Source organism: Sminthopsis crassicaudata, chromosome 4 (assembly GCF_048593235.1).
Source record: "Sminthopsis crassicaudata isolate SCR6 chromosome 4, ASM4859323v1, whole genome shotgun sequence".
In the NCBI taxonomy this organism is placed as follows: Eukaryota; Metazoa; Chordata; class Mammalia; order Dasyuromorphia; family Dasyuridae; genus Sminthopsis; species Sminthopsis crassicaudata.
Window position 1 is genome coordinate 290,016,499 of NC_133620.1, and position 23,227 is coordinate 290,039,725.

At 38.1% G+C, this 23,227-nt stretch overlaps 1 protein-coding gene across 2 annotated transcripts in view; it reads left to right on the forward strand.

Annotated features, from left to right (window-relative positions):
* The window catches only part of IP6K3 (inositol hexakisphosphate kinase 3), a 34,649-nt gene extending 12,590 nt beyond the window's left edge, over nt 1–22,059 (forward strand). Inside the window, exons 2-6 of one of the 2 annotated variants that reach the window (XM_074311251.1) lie at nt 1,426–1,824; nt 13,048–13,258; nt 16,323–16,486; nt 18,300–18,475; nt 20,202–22,059. In XM_074311251.1, the coding sequence (XP_074167352.1) occupies nt 1,626–1,824; nt 13,048–13,258; nt 16,323–16,486; nt 18,300–18,475; nt 20,202–20,657 (1,206 nt within the window). In that variant the 5' untranslated portion in view covers nt 1,426–1,625 and the 3' untranslated portion in view covers nt 20,658–22,059. The remainder of the gene's footprint in view (nt 1–1,425; nt 1,825–13,047; nt 13,259–16,322; nt 16,487–18,299; nt 18,476–20,201) is intronic. The other variant, XM_074311252.1, reaches the window with a different exon arrangement.
* The last annotated feature ends 1,168 nt before the right edge of the window (nt 22,060–23,227 follow it).

The window sequence follows — 23,227 nt, forward strand, 5'->3', positions numbered from 1 at the left end:
CCAACAGTCACCCCAGAAGTCTGTTGCTCAAAAGAAAGATCAGAAAAAAAGCAAGGAATACAAGTCTCTGCTATGGGTCATAGACAGAGTTCTGGGAATACATTTGCAAAGAATGAAACAATCCCTACTTACAAGGAACTTACTTTCTAAGAGAGGAGACAAGGATATAAATATATATGTGTGTGCGTGTGTGTGTGTGTGTGTGTGTGTGTATGTATACACACACACACACACATTAATTGCTGGGTTCATTCTCCCATTTCTGAGACACCCTTGGAATATCTATCTTCCATACTTTTTTCAGGGGGAAATCAGCTGGTAAGAGCTGAAAATTTTAAGAAGAGATGTATTAGAAAATGAGATTTTAAGCTGTTATTCTAGAAACACAAAAATTATTGTAGTTTTATGTTTTGTTTGACACTTAGTAGGTACTTAATAAATGTTTATAAATTGATTATGTTTGGATTTGAATTTTTCAGACAATTGGAATGCACTTGATACATGAAGCCTTGAGACTTCAACTTAGTTACAGGCATAGTTATCTTTAAATCATTCTCTTTGCATCTTTGAAATTGCCCACAAACTTTTCAGTCTCTTTGAATGGACCCTAAAGGTACATTTTTAACCAATTAATAAAACACAGCTTTTCCCCCCCATTTGGGCATATCCTTGGCAGATTACCCTAGAAGATGGGGAACTATATTAATCAGTTGGTATTGTTGAGTAGCACTGTATAGAATCATCTCATGATGTTATTACATACAGGATATGTGTTATAGTAAAAAGAGTACTGGACCTGGGATCAAGGGACCTGGATTCAGGCTTCATTTATGATACTTTCTTGGACAGCTTACCTGGGTCTCACAAACTACTTAAATGGAAAATGAGAACACAATTCCAATCTGTCTCACAAGGCTTTTTTGAGAAAAGTTCTTTAGAAAGTTTAAGATGCTGTAGAAATCTAAGTTATGGATTTGAGATAGAAGATAATCATCAGTAACTATTCCTGTAAGCTATAAATTTTCTCTGCCCTCACAATGAACCAACTTCAATTGTTCTTTACCCATGGTTCTAGTGTTTGCCTGAAAAGCTGGCAATGCCATACTTTGTTTTAGGATGATGACCCAAATCTTGCATTTTCAAGATTTCTACATTGCTACAAAAGGATGAGGGAGCTAAAATTGTACACGGAGTGGCAGTGAGCAGGAGTTGAAGGTCTGTGTGTTTTCTGCCTATTTTGAGGCAATTAAAAGAAAAGTATGGGAAACAGCCTTTATTTTAAGAAGGTCACAGTAAAGCATAGCTCTTTTTCTATTCTCTAGCCATAGATCACTATCACCTCTGGGTTCCACTAAACATCTCCTGTACTCCAAAACAATGCTCTTTCCTTTTAACCATTTCTTTTTCTTCTTTGCTTCTCAAAAGCCATCCGTGAGAATCTATTCCTGAAGAAGCTCCTGCTGTGACGGCAGATAAGGATTAATAGGAAGAATAGCCAGATATCCGCTTTGGAGTTCTGCTGATAATCTGCTGCCTCAACTCTCTCCTCTCTCACAGCTTCTGGGAAGAATCCTCCTTTCCTAGGGATTTAATTTCCAGCCAAGAAAAAATTGGACCCCAACACCATGGTTGTTCAAGACAGCTGGGATACTGGAGACACTCGGTTTGGGGTGCTCCTGGAGCCCTTTGTCCATCAGGTTGGGGGGCATGTGAGCATGATGAAATATGATGAACACACCATCTGCAAACCCCTCATATCTCAGGAACAGAGATTCTATGAGTCCCTACCCTTGGCCATGAAGCAGTTCACACCACAGTACAAAGGTAAGATGGAGGAAGAGTTTGGCACTGAGGATGGAGGTCCCTGCCGGGCATCACTGGCTCATCTTCACATGCCTACTGCTTCTGTTGGTCTGAGATACTTTTCTTAGATGAAGTAGAAGTCAGAGAAACTTTCATTAACCTTGATTTTTCAAACTGTTTAGCTTCCTTTGAACTTCCAGCTCAAAGTCTGGAAGAACTGGTACAGGGAAATAAATGCTGGACTTGATATTAGAAGGACTGGATTTGAATCCTACTCTGCTACTTATTAGATCCGTGACCTTATTTCACTTAAGGTCTTTGAGCAGGTTTTCTCACCTATAAAATGAGCTAGATGGAATAGATGATCATGGGTTCCTTCTAGTTGATTCCAAATCTTATGATCCTAAAAATCACAACAAAAATATTAAAAATCAAATCATAATGAAAAATCTATAATACTAGTTCTGAATATCTTAGATTATAAGATCGCCTGTGACTATGGCCTGCTAAACTTTTGACAGGTCTCTTTATTGTTTTAACAGCACTTTAATAAGCCTAATCTATAGGCTGGAACTCTTTTCAATTTAAAAATAAGAGTTCAAGCCCTAAAGAAAGTTGTAAAGAAGTTGAGAAACAGACTGTTTAGGAAAAGGGAACATGAGAGAGCACTCAGTTTCCTGCCCTCCTTAGGGAACCCACAAAAGTGAGAGAAATATATGCAGTCAAGGCTTGGATGATACAGCCTGGAAACTTAAGCATGAAATGAAATATATTAAGAAGCTAAATGAGTTGTTACAGAATTTTCGGCTTTGAAGAGAGTTGGTCAAGAACGACAGCCATTGGCTCCTTGTTAGGTTGGTTCAGTGTCCTTATGTTTAACTGGGGGTAGTGTATCAGGATTCCTTTTATGGGAATAACTGAGGCTCAGTTGGAAATTCATCTGTTCCCATTCCTGACCTTTGCTTAATGAGGCTCAAAAGGTTTCAGTGTGTACCTTTGCAAATGTCCCCAGAATTGACATGATGTGACAGGTGTAGTAAAAACCCAACCAGGTAACCCAATATATTGGGTTTCATTACCATGCCAAATGGCAAAGCAAAGAGGTCAACAAAGACAATTATATCTTTGGACAAAATAATTTGGACAAAAACCTGTCTACAGTTGTTCTGGTTAACTGGGAAAACAGCAGGTTTAGATCTAAATTGATCTAGATTAGAATTTGAATCAATCTAGATAGTTATCCAGCAACATAATCAATGAATGTTAGGGGTAATATACATATGTTGAGTCAGCTGATGATATAGTATATAGGGCATGAGAGCCTGGAGTCAGGAAGACCTGCCTTCACATCCTTTCTTGGACATTTACTAGCTGTGTGACCCTGGGCAAGTCACTTAATTTCTGAGTGCCTCAGTTTCCTCACCTGTTAAATGAGGATAATAATAGCACTTACTTCCCAGGATTGTTACAAGATAATATTTGTAAAAATGCTTCCCCCAATGTCTAGCACATTAAAATGCATAATAAATATAGGCTCTGAATAAATATTTATTCCTTTCCCCTCCCCTTAAGTCTTTGTTCTAATGAATTAGACAAAACCAATGTACAAATTCAATCAATAATCCTTCCCTTTCTTGAAAGAATCTAGCAGTACTTGGATTAAAGCAGGCCGCTAAGCTTTGGTCTCCTCTGACGTGTTCTAGGGGGCACCTTTCTGTATTTGTAAAACAAATTGTGATCATGTGGTAAGAATCTAGCTAGGGAAGCTGAACAGAAACAGCTTTCAGGAGGGCTGCAACTCTAGGACCACTTCAGGTTCTACTCAGAACAGTTTCACTAGTCATTAATTCCAGGAACAATAGTTCTACCATCCAAAGTTGCTGCCCCACATTCCTTTCTGCTCTACCGCACCTCATCCTTCTTAGCCCCCATATTTCCCTTTTACCATTCCCACCACACAGCACATTCTATTCTCCCTTTCATCATCACCTGTCCTTATATCTTAATACCTCAAAGTTCTGCTAAAAGTAAGCCAAGAACCTAGTCTAAATTAAGAGGTGGATAGCTCAATTCATCACTATCCCAGATAATAACATGTTTTATGAGCTGCCTAGAATTCTACAAACAAAGAGAATAAGTGATATGAGAATTATTAGGCACTTGTATCCAAGGCCAAATAGAGACAAGAGATATCCTCTTTCAACTGTCAAGCCACATCTAAAAAGAAAAAGAAAAAAATGAACCAGTGTCACAAATCCCAGTTTTAATAATGTTTTGCCATTGTCCAAGCAAAGTGACAAGAACATGATGCTAGAAAAATTAAGTTCTGAAAGTTTTTACCTTCTAAGCACGAAGGCATCCCAAGACCTACAAGATCACAGATACTATGAGTTGGCAGAGGGGAGACTTGTCTGGGCTGGGAGGCAATTCTTATATAGGAAAATATCACCAAAATATAATTTTTCCAAGTGCTGTAGACTCTGCAGGAGACTCTCATTCCCCACCCTACCCCCACAAGGCAACTAAAAAGATGAAAAAAAAAAACAGACCTAGAAATTATTTGGTCCAAACCCCTCATTTTATGTAGGAAATTGAGGTCTAGAAGGGGAGGTATTCTGTCAAAAATAACACAAATACTAAGTAACAAATATGGACTTTAAAGCTAGTTGCTCAAATCCAATGCTCCCTCTCCTGTGCCACTACAACATGTTAGAGACAACACCAGTACTGAAACCCAAGAGCCCCAACTCCCAGTCTGAAGCACTCTCCACTACACCATAAAGCTCTATGCACATTTTTCCTACTGGGAAGAAGAATGTGAAAAAAAGATTCCTGAATTGACCAGTCACAATGCCAGAGAGTACAATACCTCTATTTTCATCATCCTTCAAGTTGAATCAGGACAGAAAGAATTTTAGGTGGGAAGAAATTTCACTAGGCAGTCTTCACATGTTAGGGCTTGTCAGTGAAGAGAGGATTGCAAAAATATTCCCATAGATATGTAATGAGGGGAACGGAATGTGGGGGCAGGAGGAAAAAGGGGGGGGGGAGAAGTGAGGAGAGAAGAAAATGAGCTGTCTTAATTTGACCTAGCCTGTCAGGCAGATCCACTGTCCTTGTGGCACCAATAGTCTCTATATACTGTCTGGTTTTGAATTGACCAGAATATTAAGGACATACTCCTAATCCCAGTTGGTTAACAGCTTAGCCAGACTCATATTGCAGAAGGCAGCAATCAAATGTACTCATAAATTTAAAAATAAATAGGTGACAGAGTATTCAGGGAGACTCAGCCTGCTATGCAACCAAACAAAAATTGCTAGGATGCTTTGGGAATGTCAACCAACTCTGTAAATATTCACTGTCTGTGCAATTGGCATTATCTACAGAGTCAAGATATATTCAGAAGGCTGATGCTGGAAAGTACTTTACTTTCTACTGGAGTCTATTCTTCCCAGGGTAGATAGACTCTACTGCCCTTAAGCTAGAAGACCCAATTTGCATGGGCATCAGGACAAATGTTGGCAATTCCATGTATTAGTTCACCAAGATGAGGAAAGGGGGGTCAATCATAGTGGTTTAAACCATTGAATGAATCAAATTCAACAATCTCTCAGGGTTCCAAAAATTGGGAGGGCAGGGGGACAGACGTTCTTTTTGGGAGTGGGGAGTCACCCAGGACAATCCTAGAGCTACACAATTAGGGTATAGGGGATCTTAGATGAAAAAATGAGCTATGCCAGATATTATGGAGTGGTGTCCTGAAAGTTGATCAGTAAATACTCATGTTTTCCCTCAAGCCATGGAAGACACAGGTAGTAAAAAGAATTATATTAACCCCCTTCATTATTTATTTGGAGATAAGGAGGGGGGGGGAATCCAAATTGTCCTGAACAAACTAGCCATTTTTTTGAAGTTTCATTTTAAAATGTGGCCAGGCTTTGGATCATTGGGGAGGGCTGCAAAACATTATCATGACAATGTGATAAAGCCAGCTAAACCAAGCAAGGACATCAGTAGTGTCCTAAATCATGACAACACTTGGGGAAAAAAAAGAATCTACTAGTTAACTATATTCTTACATTGAGTTTCACTTAAACAGAAAGTTATCTAGTGAAAAGAATACTTAATTGGGTGATCTGGGTTTGAATTTAGTGTCATAATTATTATTTAGTATCATAATTATTATTCGCCAGGGAAAAGTCACTTTCTCTGAGTCTCAATTTCCATTATCTTTAAAATGAGGCAATAATACTTATGTATACATACATACTGTGAGAAGAAGAGTGGCTTCTAGATGCCATGGTGCTCTTAGGAGTTGGGAATATATAGACTAAAATCTCACATTTAACTTATCACTAACTTATCACATCACTGCCTATGTGATACTGGGCAGGTCACTTAACTAACTCTTCCTGTCTAAGGCTCATCTATAAAGTCACGGATTATATAGATAGGGAAACTTCACAAATAAAGAAAATTACACATCCTAATGTGTTTGAGCTATTATGATGTTAATACATTCCAAAACTTCAAGAGCTTTAAAAAAAAAGTCAGGTGTTATTAGTATTACTACTGTTAACAGAGAGAGTATAGTGGTGAAGTGGATAGAGAGTTGGACCTGGAATCAAGCAGATTTTAATTTAAATCCAGCCTCAGATAGTTACTAGCTGATCCTGAGCATATCCCTCAGTTTTCTCACCTGTCTCAGTAACTGGCAAATAGTAAAAGTACTATATTAATATTAATTATTATTATTATTCATAAAAGTTTTTTTTCTTTATTAGTCATTTAACAGCAAGAATATACCTCTGTTCAGAGCCCTATGCTAATAGTAAAGATTAATGAAGTATTTTGCTCAAGAGGAACTTATTCTTTAATAGGAAACAGCAGTTATAGGATGCCACTGATATAATTGTTAATGCTATGTATAGGCAAAATCAATTCACTATCTAAAATTAAATTCATTATCTTTCCTTAAAACAATGGGACAATTTAAGCCACCATTACTTCAATGAAAAATCTGTAATTTAATTTCCAATAAGACAGATCAAAACCATTCTACATAGCTACATGCTATTTGAGGGTTGCTAAAGCAGAAAAATTCATCACCCTGCCCTAATCTGATCATGAATCTCTCTAACTCTAACTAAGCTGGTTCCCAGAAAACAGACATCTACCTGGCCCACCTGGACCCATAATTTCCATCTTGGCTGCCAGAGCCTCTATGGATTGGCATAGCCTTGAACAACTCAGGCTCACCTCAAGGCACTAGAAGATTTTAGAATTAGAATCATATTTAGAGCTGGGAGAGAACCTTTGGGAAAGAATCTTCCAATCATTCTTATAAGCAAGTTTTATGATTTCTTTCTCTTCAGAATATAGGGAAGCTACAACTTCAAATCAAGCACCTGTGACCTCTAGCATAGAACACCCTGACAGTCTCTCCCTGACAATCCCAGAGTTAACAGCAGTAGAAAAGGTCCTTGTTGCAAGCATGTCAGGTACTCTGAAATTCTGGAGCACCATTTCAGCTTGGGAGTCCAGTTTGAGATGAACAATTTGATCTGAGTTAGATCTGTGGTCATTTATGAACTTAACTCAGCATACCCAGAACTGCCCGTCAGGAGGGCTGCTGTGCTAAGGGTGGTGGTGCTGCCAGCCCTAGCCCTACTATGAGGGAAAGGAATGGCAGAGCATGTCTTTGTCTGATAGACTTCAGAGGGAAAAAGGGGATTGAAAGTGGCTCTATACATCCCCTCCTGGGAGAACAGACAGGCTGGAAAACACTGCTACCAGGACACAGGAAGGATCCAGATTTCTGAGCAGAGTGTCAGAGTATGCACAATTAGACCATCAAGGCAGACAAACTCTGAATTTTTAGAGGCCTGATATCAAAACTGCATTTCCTTTGAGAATGATGAAATACTAATTAAGGAACTGAGGTTACAGGACTGGAGACTACCAAGTCCCAAAGTGCCTGATTTCTGGTTGTTTCTAAAAAGCAGGCAATCAGAAAATAGTCTGCCAGGGTAATTCCAACAGAACAAGGGGTTCCAAAGCTAAAGCATAATAAAAACAAAAAAGGGCTGCTTAAAGGACTTCCAATTCAATCTGAACTGGTAAGATAGGGGATGGGGCAGAATTACTTAAGGCAAAATGAATAGGAACTAGGGGTTCCCATTCTTTCAGGTATTTTGAGAAAAATCCACCAGTTTCCCTAACTCCCTATCTCTCTCCCCTTTTTTCCTTTAGGCAAAAGGAATCAATCAAAATAAAATAAAATAAAATAGTCAAATAACCATCCCACATATAAATCCTGAGAGTGAATTAAAATTCCTATACATATCAGACTAAGAGTTTCCTAAAAAAAAATCCCTCAAACATAACAGCAATAGTTACACAATTTTAACATTTCCATTCCAAATCTTAAATACAGTAATAGATGACCTAGTCAGGGTTTAACAGTCATTCATCAACCATTCCCAGGTTCACCATATCAGTCCATCAAGAGCAGGGGCAAAGCCTTTCATTCAAAAATTGCTTCATGCTGATAATGGGTGGATAGCTGACTCTCTGTCCGAGCAGGCAGATGGTGGGGTGTGCTGAAAGTGGTCAATGGGCTGATCCAAGTCCCAGAAGCAGTTCAATATAGCTGTAATTTGACCAAAACCTAGAACAAAAAAAAAAAAAATTTAACAAATAAAGGTTAGAACAGACTGCTACAAAATGTGAAGAGGGCAGTATAAATTGGTCAGCAGCTCTCCATATAAGGAGACATGTTTGTGTCACAGAAAACTGTGGTACAATACCACAAGCCCAAGAAATTTTGCCTCCAATAACAAGTCCCACTAACAAAAGTTTCAGATAAATCCCAAACTGGTATTTACCATGACCTTATATTGATAGCAGTAAGAAATTTGTTCCAGTAAGTTCACACAATTATCTTTCACACCCAAGTAGATAGTTTCATAAGTTGAACATTATATAAATCATTTTGCTTTAAAATACCCAATACATCCCAAATTGCATATTGTCCATAAAAGAAACATTTTCAAAAGAACAAAGAAAAAAAACTATTATTTTCAGAAGCCCTTTAAATGATGGGATAATTTTTAAGATGACCCAATACAATCAATTAAAACTTTTACAGAATATCCTAATCCCACATAAAAGAATCTGAAAGGTTCTTAAAAATAGTAATTAAACCTTTAAAAATAACCCTACCAAATTATAGATCACAGTTATAACCATATTCCTTAACCAAGGAGACCATTATGTATCTAAAGAAACAAATATTCAGTCATTTAACTTAAAAATAGGCCTGTTTCTTTAAATGATTAGCTTCATGCAGCCAGAGCCAAGAAGCAGAAAAGCTTCTGCACACTTAATGAGGGGTAGGGCATTCCATGTGTCTGCCCCTCCCCCACTCCACCTCCAAAAAGGCAGCCACAGGCATTGAGGGGGGATAGGTGAGTTGAATCTACATCCCTAAAGATAAAAGATTCCCTCTGGTTCCCCACTCATTTTTTTTCCCATCCTTCCATTTAAAACTTTCCTTTCCTTCTTGCTACATACTTTAAACAGTTCCCAAACCAACAACCTTTCTAATTAGATGCTCCATTGCTAAAGTAGCAAAAGGCAGTGGGGGGAGAAAGTGAGTTTAATCTTCACCTTTGAAGACAAAAGGTCCTCTCCTGTTTCTCTCTCCTCCCAAATACCTTCCCAATACTTTCTCTCCCCTTCTCTCTTAAATCACTTTCATTCTCCTGTTCTTTTCCTTCAAACCGTTTAAGACTCACAATACAGAGAATAGCTAAATAACTCCATAAAACCCACACATGTCCAGCAAAACAGAACTTATAATGTTTACAAATTACCCACTTTGTTTCAGAAGATAACATACTCTGTATTTGGAGGCACATGATCTCTTTCAGGCAAGTTAAACTGAACCCAATCAAATACAGCTTTAAAAAAAGTTTTTCTCTCTTCTGCCTGAGTTTTCTTCTGACAGTAATTAGCATCTCTCTTATCTCTCCAGGCAGTGCTTATATAGATAAAGTTTTATTGCCCCTTATTGTCTCAAGCAGGCTGCCTTTTCTACCAGAGTTTTAAAATAGCCAAGTTTTTTCCTTTTTTCTCTTTAGTAATAAAGGTTTCAATATTCAAACAAATTCCAAGCTCGTATACTCAAAATAAACAAATCTAGCATACACAGGTAATAGTAAAATCATTTCCCACAATTTCAGAATTAAAATGTAATTTTAAAATTGCCCCAAAAGGATACTCACTTATTCTTCAAAACCTCCCACGGGAGTTTCAAAGCAATTAGCATAAAGCCCTTTGTCAACAGATTAAGAAATTCCTATAGAGGTTTTCTTTGCCCTACCCAGCCCAAACCAAGTTTATGTTAAATATATTTGCAACATTGAAATAACCAGTTCTTAATCATTGTTCTGAAAACTTTAACAAAGCTCTTTAACCAACAAAACAGATAAGTCACACAGATCACAAAACACAAGCCACACAAACAGACTGCACAATCCATTTAACAAAACATTTAACACAACCAGACAGTGCCAAAAGGTACTCAGAATCTCAGATTTATGCCACTGGCATAGAGAACCAGATATGTGTCTTAAGAGACACTCAAATTTGTTGTCCAAAGATATTCAGACCAGAAGTGTCTTAGAAGACACTCAAAATAGATGGCATCATCCAGCGTCCTGTTGATCCCCTTCTCAAAATTTAATGCCCGTCGGCATTTTATTATTCTGAGAATCCAGATTCTAGCACAGACAGACAGACAGAACAGGTAAACAGATCAGATTATGTCCTAAAACATCCAGACTTACTCTCCTGTGGCCAAAATGAAGGTTCCCACTGTTGGACTGTTCTGCGGCTGAAAAACTGCTCTCTTCCCGGAGACTCTGGAGAAATACAAAGGGCTAGCCTCTCCAAGCAAAGAATCCAGATCTCCAGCAGCCCCAAGGCCAAAGGGGGAGACCTGAAGGTCTCTAATCTCTAATCCTGCTCTCATTTCTGATATCTCACTGGGGCCTCCAAATGTAATGCCAGAGAAATTGAGGCAAGATAGAGATTAGAGAGTTTTTAATATTTTATTTGAGAGGGAGAGATTGGGCTGGGGGCATGCTACCCTCAGGAATGATGTCTCAGAAGCATCCAGCAGCAAATGTGAGTTTGCCATGAAATATACATACACACACACACACACACACACACACACACACACACTTTCCCATGAAATACACAAATACACACACACACACACACACACACACTTTCCCATGAAATACACACACACACACACACACACACACACACACACACACACACACACGGCTCTTAAGCTATCAGGGTAGACTAAGGCAGGGGCAGAGTCCAAGCACTGAGAGTAGGAATGGACTATCAATCTGGGTGAGGGGTAGGATCATAAATTCTTGATAATTTAGGATTAAGAAAAACAATGACATAATGGGGGGAGAGAAGGGCTGGGGTCATGATGTCTAAGATAGAAGGTCTTCATCCTTAACTGGATTAAATTTAGGAGGGAGGGGTAGTATTGTAACCAGAGGGATTGAGGCAGAATAATTCAGGGACACTGAGGCAGGACAATTAGGGAAACTGAGGCAGGACAATTAGGAAAAGAGGCAGGACAATAAAAGGGAACTGTGGCATAACAGCCCTTCCCTATCATTCATTTATCTCCTTTATTTTCCTTATATCTAGAATGGATTTTTTGACCATCCAACCTCACTACCCAGTTATCTCTTCCCTTCTGCTGCTCTGGTCTTACCTTCTCCACATTACCATCTCTAATTCTGTCCTTATCTTCCTACCTTCTACCTCTAGCAAATGAAAACAATGTCTCCTTCTTTGAGCCTCTCATGGCATTCTGGGCTGCTTTAATGCATTTGTATTCTAATCCATATTATAGCTACTTGAGTCTTGTGTTCTCTATTAAGTTGCTAAGCTTCTTGGGAGTAAGAATTGTGTCTTGTTTTTGCATCTCTGGTACCTTATAACTGTATAAAAATTCTCCTTTTCTTCCATTAAAATCTCACACAAACTTTCCTTATCTTCTCTTGTCATTAGATATTTAACACATGTTCTTAAATTTGTTCTTTAAATTTAAATAGAGTTCTTAAACTCTATCTAATAAACTAGTAGAAAAGACCATTTAGCAAATTAATTAATTGGGTTTCTGTATATCCTCCTGTTCCTAAAGCAAATTAGTATATAAACTATTTTGCTTTGATTACAGCCAGCAATGGGCATCAGGAAATCTTATGAAGAGTAAGCAGGCTCGTATTATTTTCATGTTTACCTCTAATCAAAACACAAGACCATATATAAATATCAAATAGTTTTCTGGAGAAAGGGTGAATGATAAGTTAAACATAGGAATTCCTCCCTTCAGAAGTGAATCAAAAGGAACTGAAGGAAGGAGGGAAACTGTTTAGTTGAGAAAATCAGGTAGAAGGATTTTCTTTACTCCTCCATAGCAGAATCATACTGGCCTTACTTCTCCCTGAGACTAAAACCATGAGCTGATGTAAAACCCATTTCTCACAGAATCAATTCCCCTAATGTTTGAAGTGTCCCTTGTTGGTTCAGCAGTTGTATGACTAGGAAAATATAACTATGCAAAGAAGTCTGGCACTGCAAGAACATAACATACAGAGCAGGTTTTATTTGAAGCATGAAGAGGCAGGGAAAGAGAAGAGAATAGGGGAAAAAAGGGGGGGGGGAGGAGAAGGGCAAACCAAAAACAGCTTGGGGCTATTTTTTGTAGCCTCAGAGATAGTTTTGGTCTCATTCTGGGATAGAATCTATTTCAAACTAAATTAGGCCAGTCTCCAAAGCTCTTTCTGAAGATGATGACATTTCAAGGCAGACTGTTTATGGGACAAGGAGCTCTAGCCATTGAAACTGCTGTCATCTATTCTAAAATCATCTACTTTATCTGGCTGCAATTTTTTTTTCTTTCCTTCCTCCCACACCCAGTAGAGAAACTATAGAAAGAGCTCTAGGATTAGTACCACAGGAGAAGGGTTTGAATCCTAGCTCTGATACTTCCTCTTTGATTTTGGGCATTTAGGCAAGACATTTCACTCCTCTGGCCATCAGTATCTTCCTTTGTAAAATGAAGGAGTTGAATTAGATGACCTCTAAGGTAACCTCCAACTCTAAATCTCTATCATTTTATCTTTTTTTTTTAAGGCACTGTCACTGTGCATCTCCTGAAAGATAGCAGGGGCCATTTCAGTCTTGTTGCGAGTCCACTATCTGATAACCATGGATCCTATGATGTATCACCTGAGTCTTCAGTGATGCTACTACAGAAGCTGCAAAAGAATGGCAGTGGCCACAACAATGACCTTCCTCTTGTTCAGTGGAAGCACACTCAACTGACACAGTCTCTTAAGGAAAGGTGAGCGACACCTGTAAGTCAAAATGCAAGGGTTTCAAAACAGCTGCCAAAGCATTATACCCCAAAAAGACTGGAGAAGGAGAGAGAGAGAGAGAGAGAGAGAGAGAGAGAGAGAGAGAGAGAGAGAGAGAGAGACAGAGAGAGAGACAGAGACAGAGAGAGACAGAGACAGAGAGAGACAGAGACAGAGAGACAGAGAGACAGAGACAGAGACAGAGAGACACAGAGAGACACAGAGACACAGAGAGACACAGAGAGAGAGAGAGAGAGAGAGAGAGAGAGAGAGAGAGAGAGAGAGAGAGAGAGAGAAGAGGAAGGGAGGGAGGGAAAGAAAGAATATGATACCAAGTTCTTTCCATTGGCTATGTTACCCTAATCTCAATTTCCTAATCTATAAAATGAGGATAAAAATATTTGCCCCTTCATTTTCCAGGATCATTGTGAGAAAAGCATTCCATGCACCTTAAAAAAAAACTATATAGAGTTAGAGATAGAATCACCAATGTGGCAACCAACAAAAAATAATAAATTTTTATCTACTTTTCTGATATCCACTAAATAAAGGTATTTTTACATGACATTTCTAGAAAAGACGATAAAAATTAATTTCTGCTAGCACTTAAATGCTGCAATATGGTATTTGATATTTGTTCCCAAAAGATCCAAGAATAATAATAGTAACAATAGCTGCAGTTATGCTTCTGAGAGTGCTTTTCTCATCTACCCCTGTGAGGTGGGAAATACAAGTGTGATTTTTTGTTTTCATTTAGTGAACAGAAAGGGAAAAGCTAAGTGAAATTATGCCCGTAATGTTTTATTTTCTTTTATAGTTGTGGCTGAAAAAGGAGAGAAGTTAATGTGGTATTCACTGGTTTAAGTATTTTTTATGCAAGAATATGAGAGTTTTCAAGGGTCTGATGTCCTTAGAGAGATTGTCAGACACTTGGAAAATGTCAACTGATATTTTCCAGAAGAAGAGGATTGTTGGGGTTTTTGGAGGGGTTTTTTTTTTTTTGGTTGGTTATTTGGAACAAAACTAACCTAATTCAATATAAATACTACCCTTCCTGAAGTAGTGTAGTTAAACCTGTTGTCTATGTGAACCTAGAGCAATCTCTATTTCACAGATAGAATAACAGGCAAACCAGGATAGGCAGAAGTCACAAAACTGGAAGGAGGTCCCATGACTACTAAGCTCCCATCTACTAATCAAGACAAAAAGCTTCCTTTGATCTAAGTCTATACTGGGGAAATAACACTATTATTACTCTAAATCATTTGGAAATGAATTTAAATAATTCAAAAATTATACCTTGAGTTAACTTTCTTCTGAATTATCCTAATACTCATAAATAACTTCATTCTGTGGGTTGCCATGGCCAAAGAATTCATTATCTAATGATCAATTTATAGGTGGTGAGCCTCTCAGTACTTAGCTAGCCTAGTCCTTGGTATTCTCATGATTTCCAAAGAAATCAAGGAAAATCCCCAGCACAAAAGGGAGGGCCACTGTGGCAAACATATAGAAAATCATGAGTAAGAGTAGCATAGGATGGCAGGCATACAGAGCTTTTAGTGTATATCACACAGTGATGAGATCACAGGTTCAGGAGCAGCTAGGTGGTGCAGTGGATAGAGCTCTAGCCCTGAAGTCAGAAGTTCAAATCTGGTCTCAGACACTTAACACTTCCTAGCTGTGTGACCTTGGGCAAGTCACTTAACCCCAATTGCCTCAGGGGAAAAAAAACACTATCATACAGATATCTGTAATAAGAAGCAGTAGGTGACACAAAGAAGAAGAGTGTTAGGCTTGGAGTTCAAGACCTGAATTCAAAGACACTCATTAGCTGTGTGACCTCAGACAACTCACTAAATCTCTTTCTGCTCTAGTTTCCTCATCCATAAAACCAGGATAATAGCGCTAACCTAACAGGATTGTTATAAGAACCAAATTAGATTGTAAAGTGCCTAACACAGTGCCCATAGTGGATGCTTAATAAATGTGTTAAAAACACAACTATATTTAACTAGCTAATTAGTAAATTCCATAAACATTTATTAACTGACTATTATATATTTCAAGGCCTTTCACTGAAGTCTTAACTAGAGCTAATGCTTCACTGAGGTCTGAAGGTAGCCCTAGTTTCTAAAACTAAATAAAAACATAGTTTTTATACTATGAGAGCATAAGCTCTGCCAGATTTTAACAGGCTAACAAGTCTTCCATTACTAGTAAGTCTGGAAGACCCCAAGTTTTCCATTTGGGTACTAGATCTGTTAACTTCAGATAAGTACATCACTATACTGCTGGCCATCATTAGGTGATAAATGCTTTCAACCACTATAACTCATGAAACCAACTACTGAATGAAATATGGAAATTCTGAAGTAACAAGATATTATTCAACTCTAGAAGAAATACAGATATTAAATAAGGCACAGTCCCTTTACTTAAGAAGCCTATAGTCTAGTAGGGAATATTAGCTCTATATAATGAATATAAAAGAGAATATCACACATGCACAAGACTAGTACAAATAGGAAAAGGAAAATTTTCAGCAAGAACAGGGAAGCCATTCTAGACCTAAAGGAGGATGTGAGAAAAAGCAAATTATGACTTTATTAAGGACTATTGCCCTTATCCCTACCCAACTCCTTTCAGTTCCCCATTTCCAGGTCTTTCCCTATACTTTTCTCTATGCTTTAGAAAGCCCTCTCTTCCCCTCTTCAATTAGTGGATTCCTAAGCATTTTTAAAATTCAACTCAAACTTCTTTGATATCCTCTGGCTTGTACTGTAGACTTCTCTTCTGGACTTCACATAGCACTTTGTTTTGAAATTTACTTATCTTGGAATAATTTATGTTAACATTTCCTATATGTGCCTCACACATGACTTGCCCCATAAGGATGAGGACAATGTCCCAGCTCTGTCATCCTCTAACTGAATGACCCTGGGCAAGTCAAACTTTGTTCAGGTGCTTAGCAAATAAACACAAGCAATCTGTATTTTTCTGAAGCTAGCAGTACATCACATTTTCCTTCATGTATTTGATTCACCCAAGCTATCCAGGTAAAACGCTCCTGAGGACCGAAATCCATGTCTCCTCCTTTATGGAAAATACAAATGGCAACCAGACAGAGAAGAGCTGCAGCCCTTGGAGACTGCGCTGTCATAAGGAACACTTGACTCGAATGTATTCTGAATACCAAGAGAACAAAATGCACCGTATCCTTGCTTGGATTTCTTCACAGGACATCTAAAATCAGTGCAGAAAAGCTTGTATAGAACAAAACTATCAAGGAACCCCTGGTTTAAAGTGGGGGCATGAGAACAAAGTTCACAGACATATGAAGAAGTGTGATCCACAATGCCATTGTGTTAAAAGGCTTAATGCTTGGAAAATTCTTGGTAGTTAACAACACTGACTGGTTAAACTATTTAAACTGATTAAACCCATCTAAAATTCTCCACTTGTCATAGTAAACCAGAAGTATGGCATTGTGGATTTACTAGCCTTAAGAGTTAGGAAGCCCTTGGTTTACATAGAGCCCTTCACAATCCCTGGCTATGTAATCACTGACAAAGTTTCTCATTTATATGGTAGACATGATAGTTCTTGTAATACCTACTTCACAGGGCTGTTATAAAGCTCACACGTATAAATAGAGATAAAATGTTTTGTGAAACTTAAAATATTCTGGAAATGTCAACTATTATTATAAGGCATTATAAATAGTAGTGGTAACACAGACTTCTACCCAAACATGAGCAGCTTCTACTCTCAACTGCAGGGTGTCCCTGAAAAAAGAATTACCACTCCACATCTGATATGAACATTATAGATGGTGATGGCCAAGAACAGAAAGTGGAGAGGAGAAAGGGACACAGAAACATCATTCATTCAGTGATTCATATTTATAGCGCTTCTGAAATACATAGAATCTTCTACCTGGGGCCTAAATGCAAATTATCTCCCAGAATTACAGCCATACACATTAGCAGAAATTCCTGAGTCCGAAGCCTAAAAAAATAGGTCAAATAAAAGAAAAATTACCGTATCTAGAGGTAAAAATATCTAGAGGTAAAATGAGCTAAAATCCTCAGAATGACCATTTTCTACATTCCTACTGTTATACTTGTAAGAATGGACTGGGCTAATGGAAACTTTTACTGACTGATATTTGCAAAAACTGCAGAAATATAGTCAGTATTCTTAGAGATGATCATTTTTCATGTTGAGAATGATTTGCCTCCCTCCTTGGTTACTGACATGTCAGTATAAGTCATGCTATATGGGGGGGGGGGCTTAGGGGACCTTCTGTCTCACCATAGATTCCCTTCCATCACTCCATGTTCTCCACAAAGACCTCATTAAACTATTGCAAATGTAAGACTCAGCTCGAATATCTCTCAGGGACAAAAATGGGGAAGGAAGGTTGAATTCATGCAACAAGACAGTAAGTAGCACATAAGGCTGTGCAGTCCAGGTCCCCTAGTAGAGGAACATGAATTTTAAAAGGCCTCTTAGCCACTGCTTGTATCCTTGCAACCTGATTTCTTACATAGTCACATTTGCATCTCTGCTCTCTAAGAAACTTTAGGAAAATTACTCCAATGAAATTAATGTTTCTTCAAACTATCTATGAAGTTTCTATCAACCCTCTTCCCTAAAAAGATAGTGGTCATTTATTTACTTGTGATTTTATCCTTATGATTTTAGGCTATACAATGTAAATTGTGCATAGTCTGCCAGGGAACTATGCCTGCATCTAAATTTAAATTTGAAAGAGAATTACTTTAAAATTTTTCCTTAAATAAATAAGTCACTGTTTTGGACTGTTAATAATACTAGTATGTTAATAACACTGCTAATGTCTTAAATTATTAATAACACTGATATGCTTGTCAGTAATGAATAATTGGAGTAAAAGAAACATAATCACAGCATGAAATTTAATTTCTAGAATTGTCCTACCTATCTCCTAAGGGAGCAATATCTCTTCAATTTGTAGTGTTTTCCTTAACTCAGTACGATTAGGGTTTTTGCTGCTTGAAAACGTGGTGTCAAAGTACAAGTATCCTTGCATTCTGGACCTGAAGATGGGCACCAGGCAACATGGAGATGATGCCTCTGAGGAAAAGAAAGCTCGTCACATCAAAAAATGTGAACAAAGCACCTCTGCTTCCCTTGGAGTTCGCATTTGTGGCATGCAGGTAGGATATGTAAACAGTTTAACAGAACATCTCACAGTATAGCTTTGCCCTTCACAGGCAACAGTGTTGACCAACCCACCTAACAACATCTCCAGATATCTGATCAATCTACCATTTCAAGGGGAATACCGAGTAGCCCTGACAGAGAACAATGAAATATAAACCATATTATAATTTGTGTGTGTGTGTTTTGAGTTAAATTGTCATTATTGTAGCATTTCAAAAGCAAAAATGATTGCTATTTAAATTCAATCTGAGTCAATCAGGACCCAAACAATACCAAATAAGGATTGGCCTGGAACCTATTGATAATCAATGAGAATCAGAGTGGGGTTTGGTTTAAGGTATGGACCATAAGAAAAAGAATCTAGCCTATAAACTCCAAGATATCTTGGGAGGGAAGGAAGGAAAGAAGAAGGGAGAGAAAGGGGGGAGGGGAGGGGAGGGAAGGGAAGGATGAGGGAGAGGATGAAGGGATGAGGAAAGAAAAGAAGGAAGGAAGGAAGGAAGAAAGGAAGGAAGAAAGGAAGGAAGGAAGGAAGGAAGGAAGGAAGGAAGGAAGGAAGGAAGGAAGGAAGGAAGGAAGGAAGGAAGGAAGGAAGGAAGGAAGGAAGGAAGGAAGGAAGGAAGGAAGGAAGGAAGGAAGGAAGGAAGGAAGGAAGGAAGGAAGGAAGGAAAGGAGGAAGGAAAGGAGGAAGGAAGAGAGGGAGGGAGGATCTGGGACAACTGAAATTTTCCAACAATGTTTATGTGACTTTTGTTTACAGAATGATCAGACCTTTAACATTAGTGGGTATCAGAATTTGGGGGAAGGGCTGAAAGAAAACAGTTTCACTGTGAGACTCTGTGATTTCCCAATTTCTAATCCTTTGGAATGACAGAATTAAATTCTTCAATTCTCTAATGTTGAAAGGAGAATGTAATGCTTATATTCCTACTAATAATTTACCTTTCATTTTCCTGATACAACAGTTCATTTTTATTAGTTTGCTATGGCTTACACAAGAAACTGCCGAAAAATAGGAGGAAATTAAGCTTCTTGTGTTCATTCATTCTTATGGTCTAGCAAAACTAGATGACTATTTGGTGGTAAACATTATAACTCAAAGGCCCTCTTTAGTTCACTAAGCCAGAGAAGACCACTGTCTTCACATCTCCATACAGTGAATTTATTTCCTTCTTTCCTTTTTTCTCTTTCTTCCCTCTTTCCCTTCTGTCTTTCATTTGTCCTCTCTCTCCTCCTTCCTTCAAGTCAAATTATCTCTTCCTCTCTAAGTTTTTCCTCACTCTCCAGCTGAAAATAATCTCTCTCTGTCCTCAAATCTCACCTTGCACTTTCCTTTGCACTAAATGCAATATATTCTCCCTTGCAAACCTGTAATTTGTAAATAGTCCTTTCTTCCTCTATTATAATGTAAGCTTCTCAACAGCACTGTCTGTGTTGCCTCAATCTTCGAATCCCTAGTGCTTAGAACACAGTAGATACTTCATAGATTTGCTTCTAATGACATGAAATTAAAGTCACTAATAGAAAGCATTTTAAAACCTAGAAGCTACATTTGCACTTAGTGATGGTTATTAGAAATGTCAACAATTTCTTAGCTATGTTTCTTAGAAGCTTGATTAGGCCTTATAATAAGTTCATAATGCTGCAACATAATAAGGAACAATTTTTAGGAAAGTTTCCACTCATATTTTATTCTTTTTCTCCTTTTTTTAACCCAAGGTTTATCAAGCTGATTCAAACCTCTTTCTCTGCAAAGATAAATATTATGGAAGGAAACTTTCAACTGATGGGTTCAGGCAAGCACTCTATCAATTTTTGCACAATGGCTTACACCTTCGAAAAGACCTCCTAGAACCCATTATCTTCCAACTCAAGGATCTCCTTTCAGTCATTAAGAACCAGAGTTCCTATCGTTTCTACTCCAGTTCTCTCCTCATCATTTATGATGGACAAATACCCCCAGAAAGAACCACAGGAAGTCATTGCTTGCAAAAGACAAACTGCTCCTCTCCAGAAGAACTCTTCAAAGTTGATATCCGTATGATAGACTTTGCACATACAACTTACAAGGGCTCCCGATACAACCACACCATCTATGACGGACCAGATCATGGCTATATTTTTGGCCTAGAAAATCTTATCCAGATCCTTCAGGATATCTCAGACGTTGAATGACACTTAATGAAATTGCAAGGACTTTGCTAGGGTACAGTTCTCAAAAAAGGACCTACTTCTAGCAAGGGCAAACTATATATCCCTTTTTAATTATCATGTCTGCTTATAAGAGCTGTTTGGAAGAAGAGCTCAGAAAGCTTCTCAAAAAGGCATGAGACTTTTATGGGAAAAAAATGCTAAAGAAGCCAGCCAGTGGAAAACCCACATTGAATTAATTCCACATCCTCTGGAATTACAATATAAAGCTATTAGCACCAAAGTAGAATTCAACTGAGCAGCTAGAAGGTACAGTGAATAAAATGCTGGGTCTGGAGTTAGGAAGACTCATCTTCATGAATTCAAATCTGGCCTCAGAAATATCCTGGCTGTGTGACCGTGGGCAAGTCACTTAACCCTGTTTGCCTCAGTTTCCTCATCTGCAAAATGAGCTGGAGGAGGAAATGGCCAACCAATACCACTAACTTTGCCAAGAAAATCCCAAATGGAATCATAAAGAGTCAAACATGATTGAAAACTATTGAACAAAAAGAATTCAATATAATATGGGTCCATTTTGGATGGCATTCAAGAGTATTTAGAAATTGAAGTAATAAAATAACCTCATTAATGGGTAGTTTTATCTATTAGTTGGTCCCACAGAATGGACTTCAAGGGCAAAATAATAGCATATTTGCATCTAAGAATCTCTTCCATTTATTTTGCTACAGTCCTATAGAAACTTCAAGGTAACTAAAAACAGTACTCGGAAAAAAGTCTCAAAGACATATTATAGATAACTTCAATGTCTTTCTGGCCACATGGGCTGCTTATTCTGAAAAATGCAAGAAGAGTTTGTTAAAGGGTTCATCCTTTTCAAGAGACACTTTCCAAGGTACATTATCCAATAGGATGTTTACAAGTGTTCGCTTTTTTTTTTTTTTCTTTTTTTCATTCAGGCTCACTACAGTGGACAAACAATAAGATTATGCATGAGTAATGGCAAAAGCAGAAAACTAAGTTTTCCACTGCCAGGAAACAACATCTCTGTGTCTCACAGAGGCTAACTAAATAGAATCATGAATGATCATTAGAATGATTCTGATATCCTTGACCATTTTGACACTCATTCTGTGACTTGTAGCTTCAAATAGAATAATGTGTCAAAGATGATCGACTTTTATGTACTTACATGTTTTGGGACGAAGTCTGGGAGTGAGGGGCAAAGAAAAACAAAAGTCCTTAAGAGGCACTAGGAAGCCAGATAAAATGTTTACAAGATTAGGGGATAAATGTAAATATGGAGCAAGCTGCAAAAAGTTCTAATTAATTCCTTTCTGTGTGAAAACCTATTACAACATCCTATTCCAGGGATATAGAGCTCAATTAAGAAAATTAATTTGTTAATAAAATTGTTTGAGTCACTAGTGCTTGCTTGGTATGTTTGATTATGTTTTCTGTTTATTTATTCTAATCATCATGACAAAAGGAGCTCTGAAACTCTCTCTTACTCTCTCTGACTTTGTGGGGAAAGCTTGGGAAACTCCCTCAGAGAAGCTTTCCCCAGAGAGATCAGCCCCAGGAAATCAAGATAAAGTGGTTTTATTCTGTTATCTGGGTGGGACTAGTTGAGTCTAGGACCACTCTTACTTAGCCCATTTCTATCTAACTCTATTGAGTTGGAAATTAGTCCAGGGACACTCATTCAAATGGAAAATTTCTATTCAATTCCGAAAATCTCTGTCTGATTCCAAATTAAACTGTGCCCCGCCCTCCCCCCCAGTCTCCAGCCAAAGTTTCAATATAAAATGAGGCAACTTGGGGCTCATTCCTTGCAGAGGACCTAATCATGCCAAGGAACCTTTCTCTTTCCTTGGCATAGCTTTGACCCTCTGCCTACTGAAAACACATTCTCTTTTCAGCATTACTCCCTCTTTATCTCTCTTAACTATTTCCCTAACAGGACCCTACCTACATCTCTTTCAGGATTTCTCTACTAGAGGATTTCTCTGCTACCTTGCCACTAAGGAAATCAGCCTCCTAGAAAAAGCTGACTTCCCAGTACCAATAAACTTCTTTTGCCAATTTAACTTTTTGGGTTCATAAATCCATTTACTAGGGACCTATGCTGACCAGAAGGGGGTTCCCACAACTCCCTGCCTTGCATCAAACCTCAACATTTTGGCTCCCTGAGTGGGAATAGAGGGGAGCCAAACCTCATCAATCATGCAATTTCATGAGTGACTTGAAAGTTAGTGAAAAGCAGAAGGAGCATTAGACTTGGATTTTAAAAGCCCCCAAGATTCAGATTCCCTAAGATTCACTTCTTCTAATTACTAGCTGTATGATTCTTAGAAAATAGTTTACCCTTTGTGAGACTCTGTTTCCTCATCTATACAATAAAGTAGTTATTTACACCATCCATCTCATGAAGTTAAGAGAAAAGTGCTTTATTTAAGGTGGAAAATATTATCATAAGCTAGAAAATCAGAATTCATCAATTTCCCATATTTTTTTACTTGCATTCCTTCAAAGGGAAGCTAAATTGATTTAAAGTTCTTTTTAACGAAAAATGCTTGTGCAGCTTTGCAAGG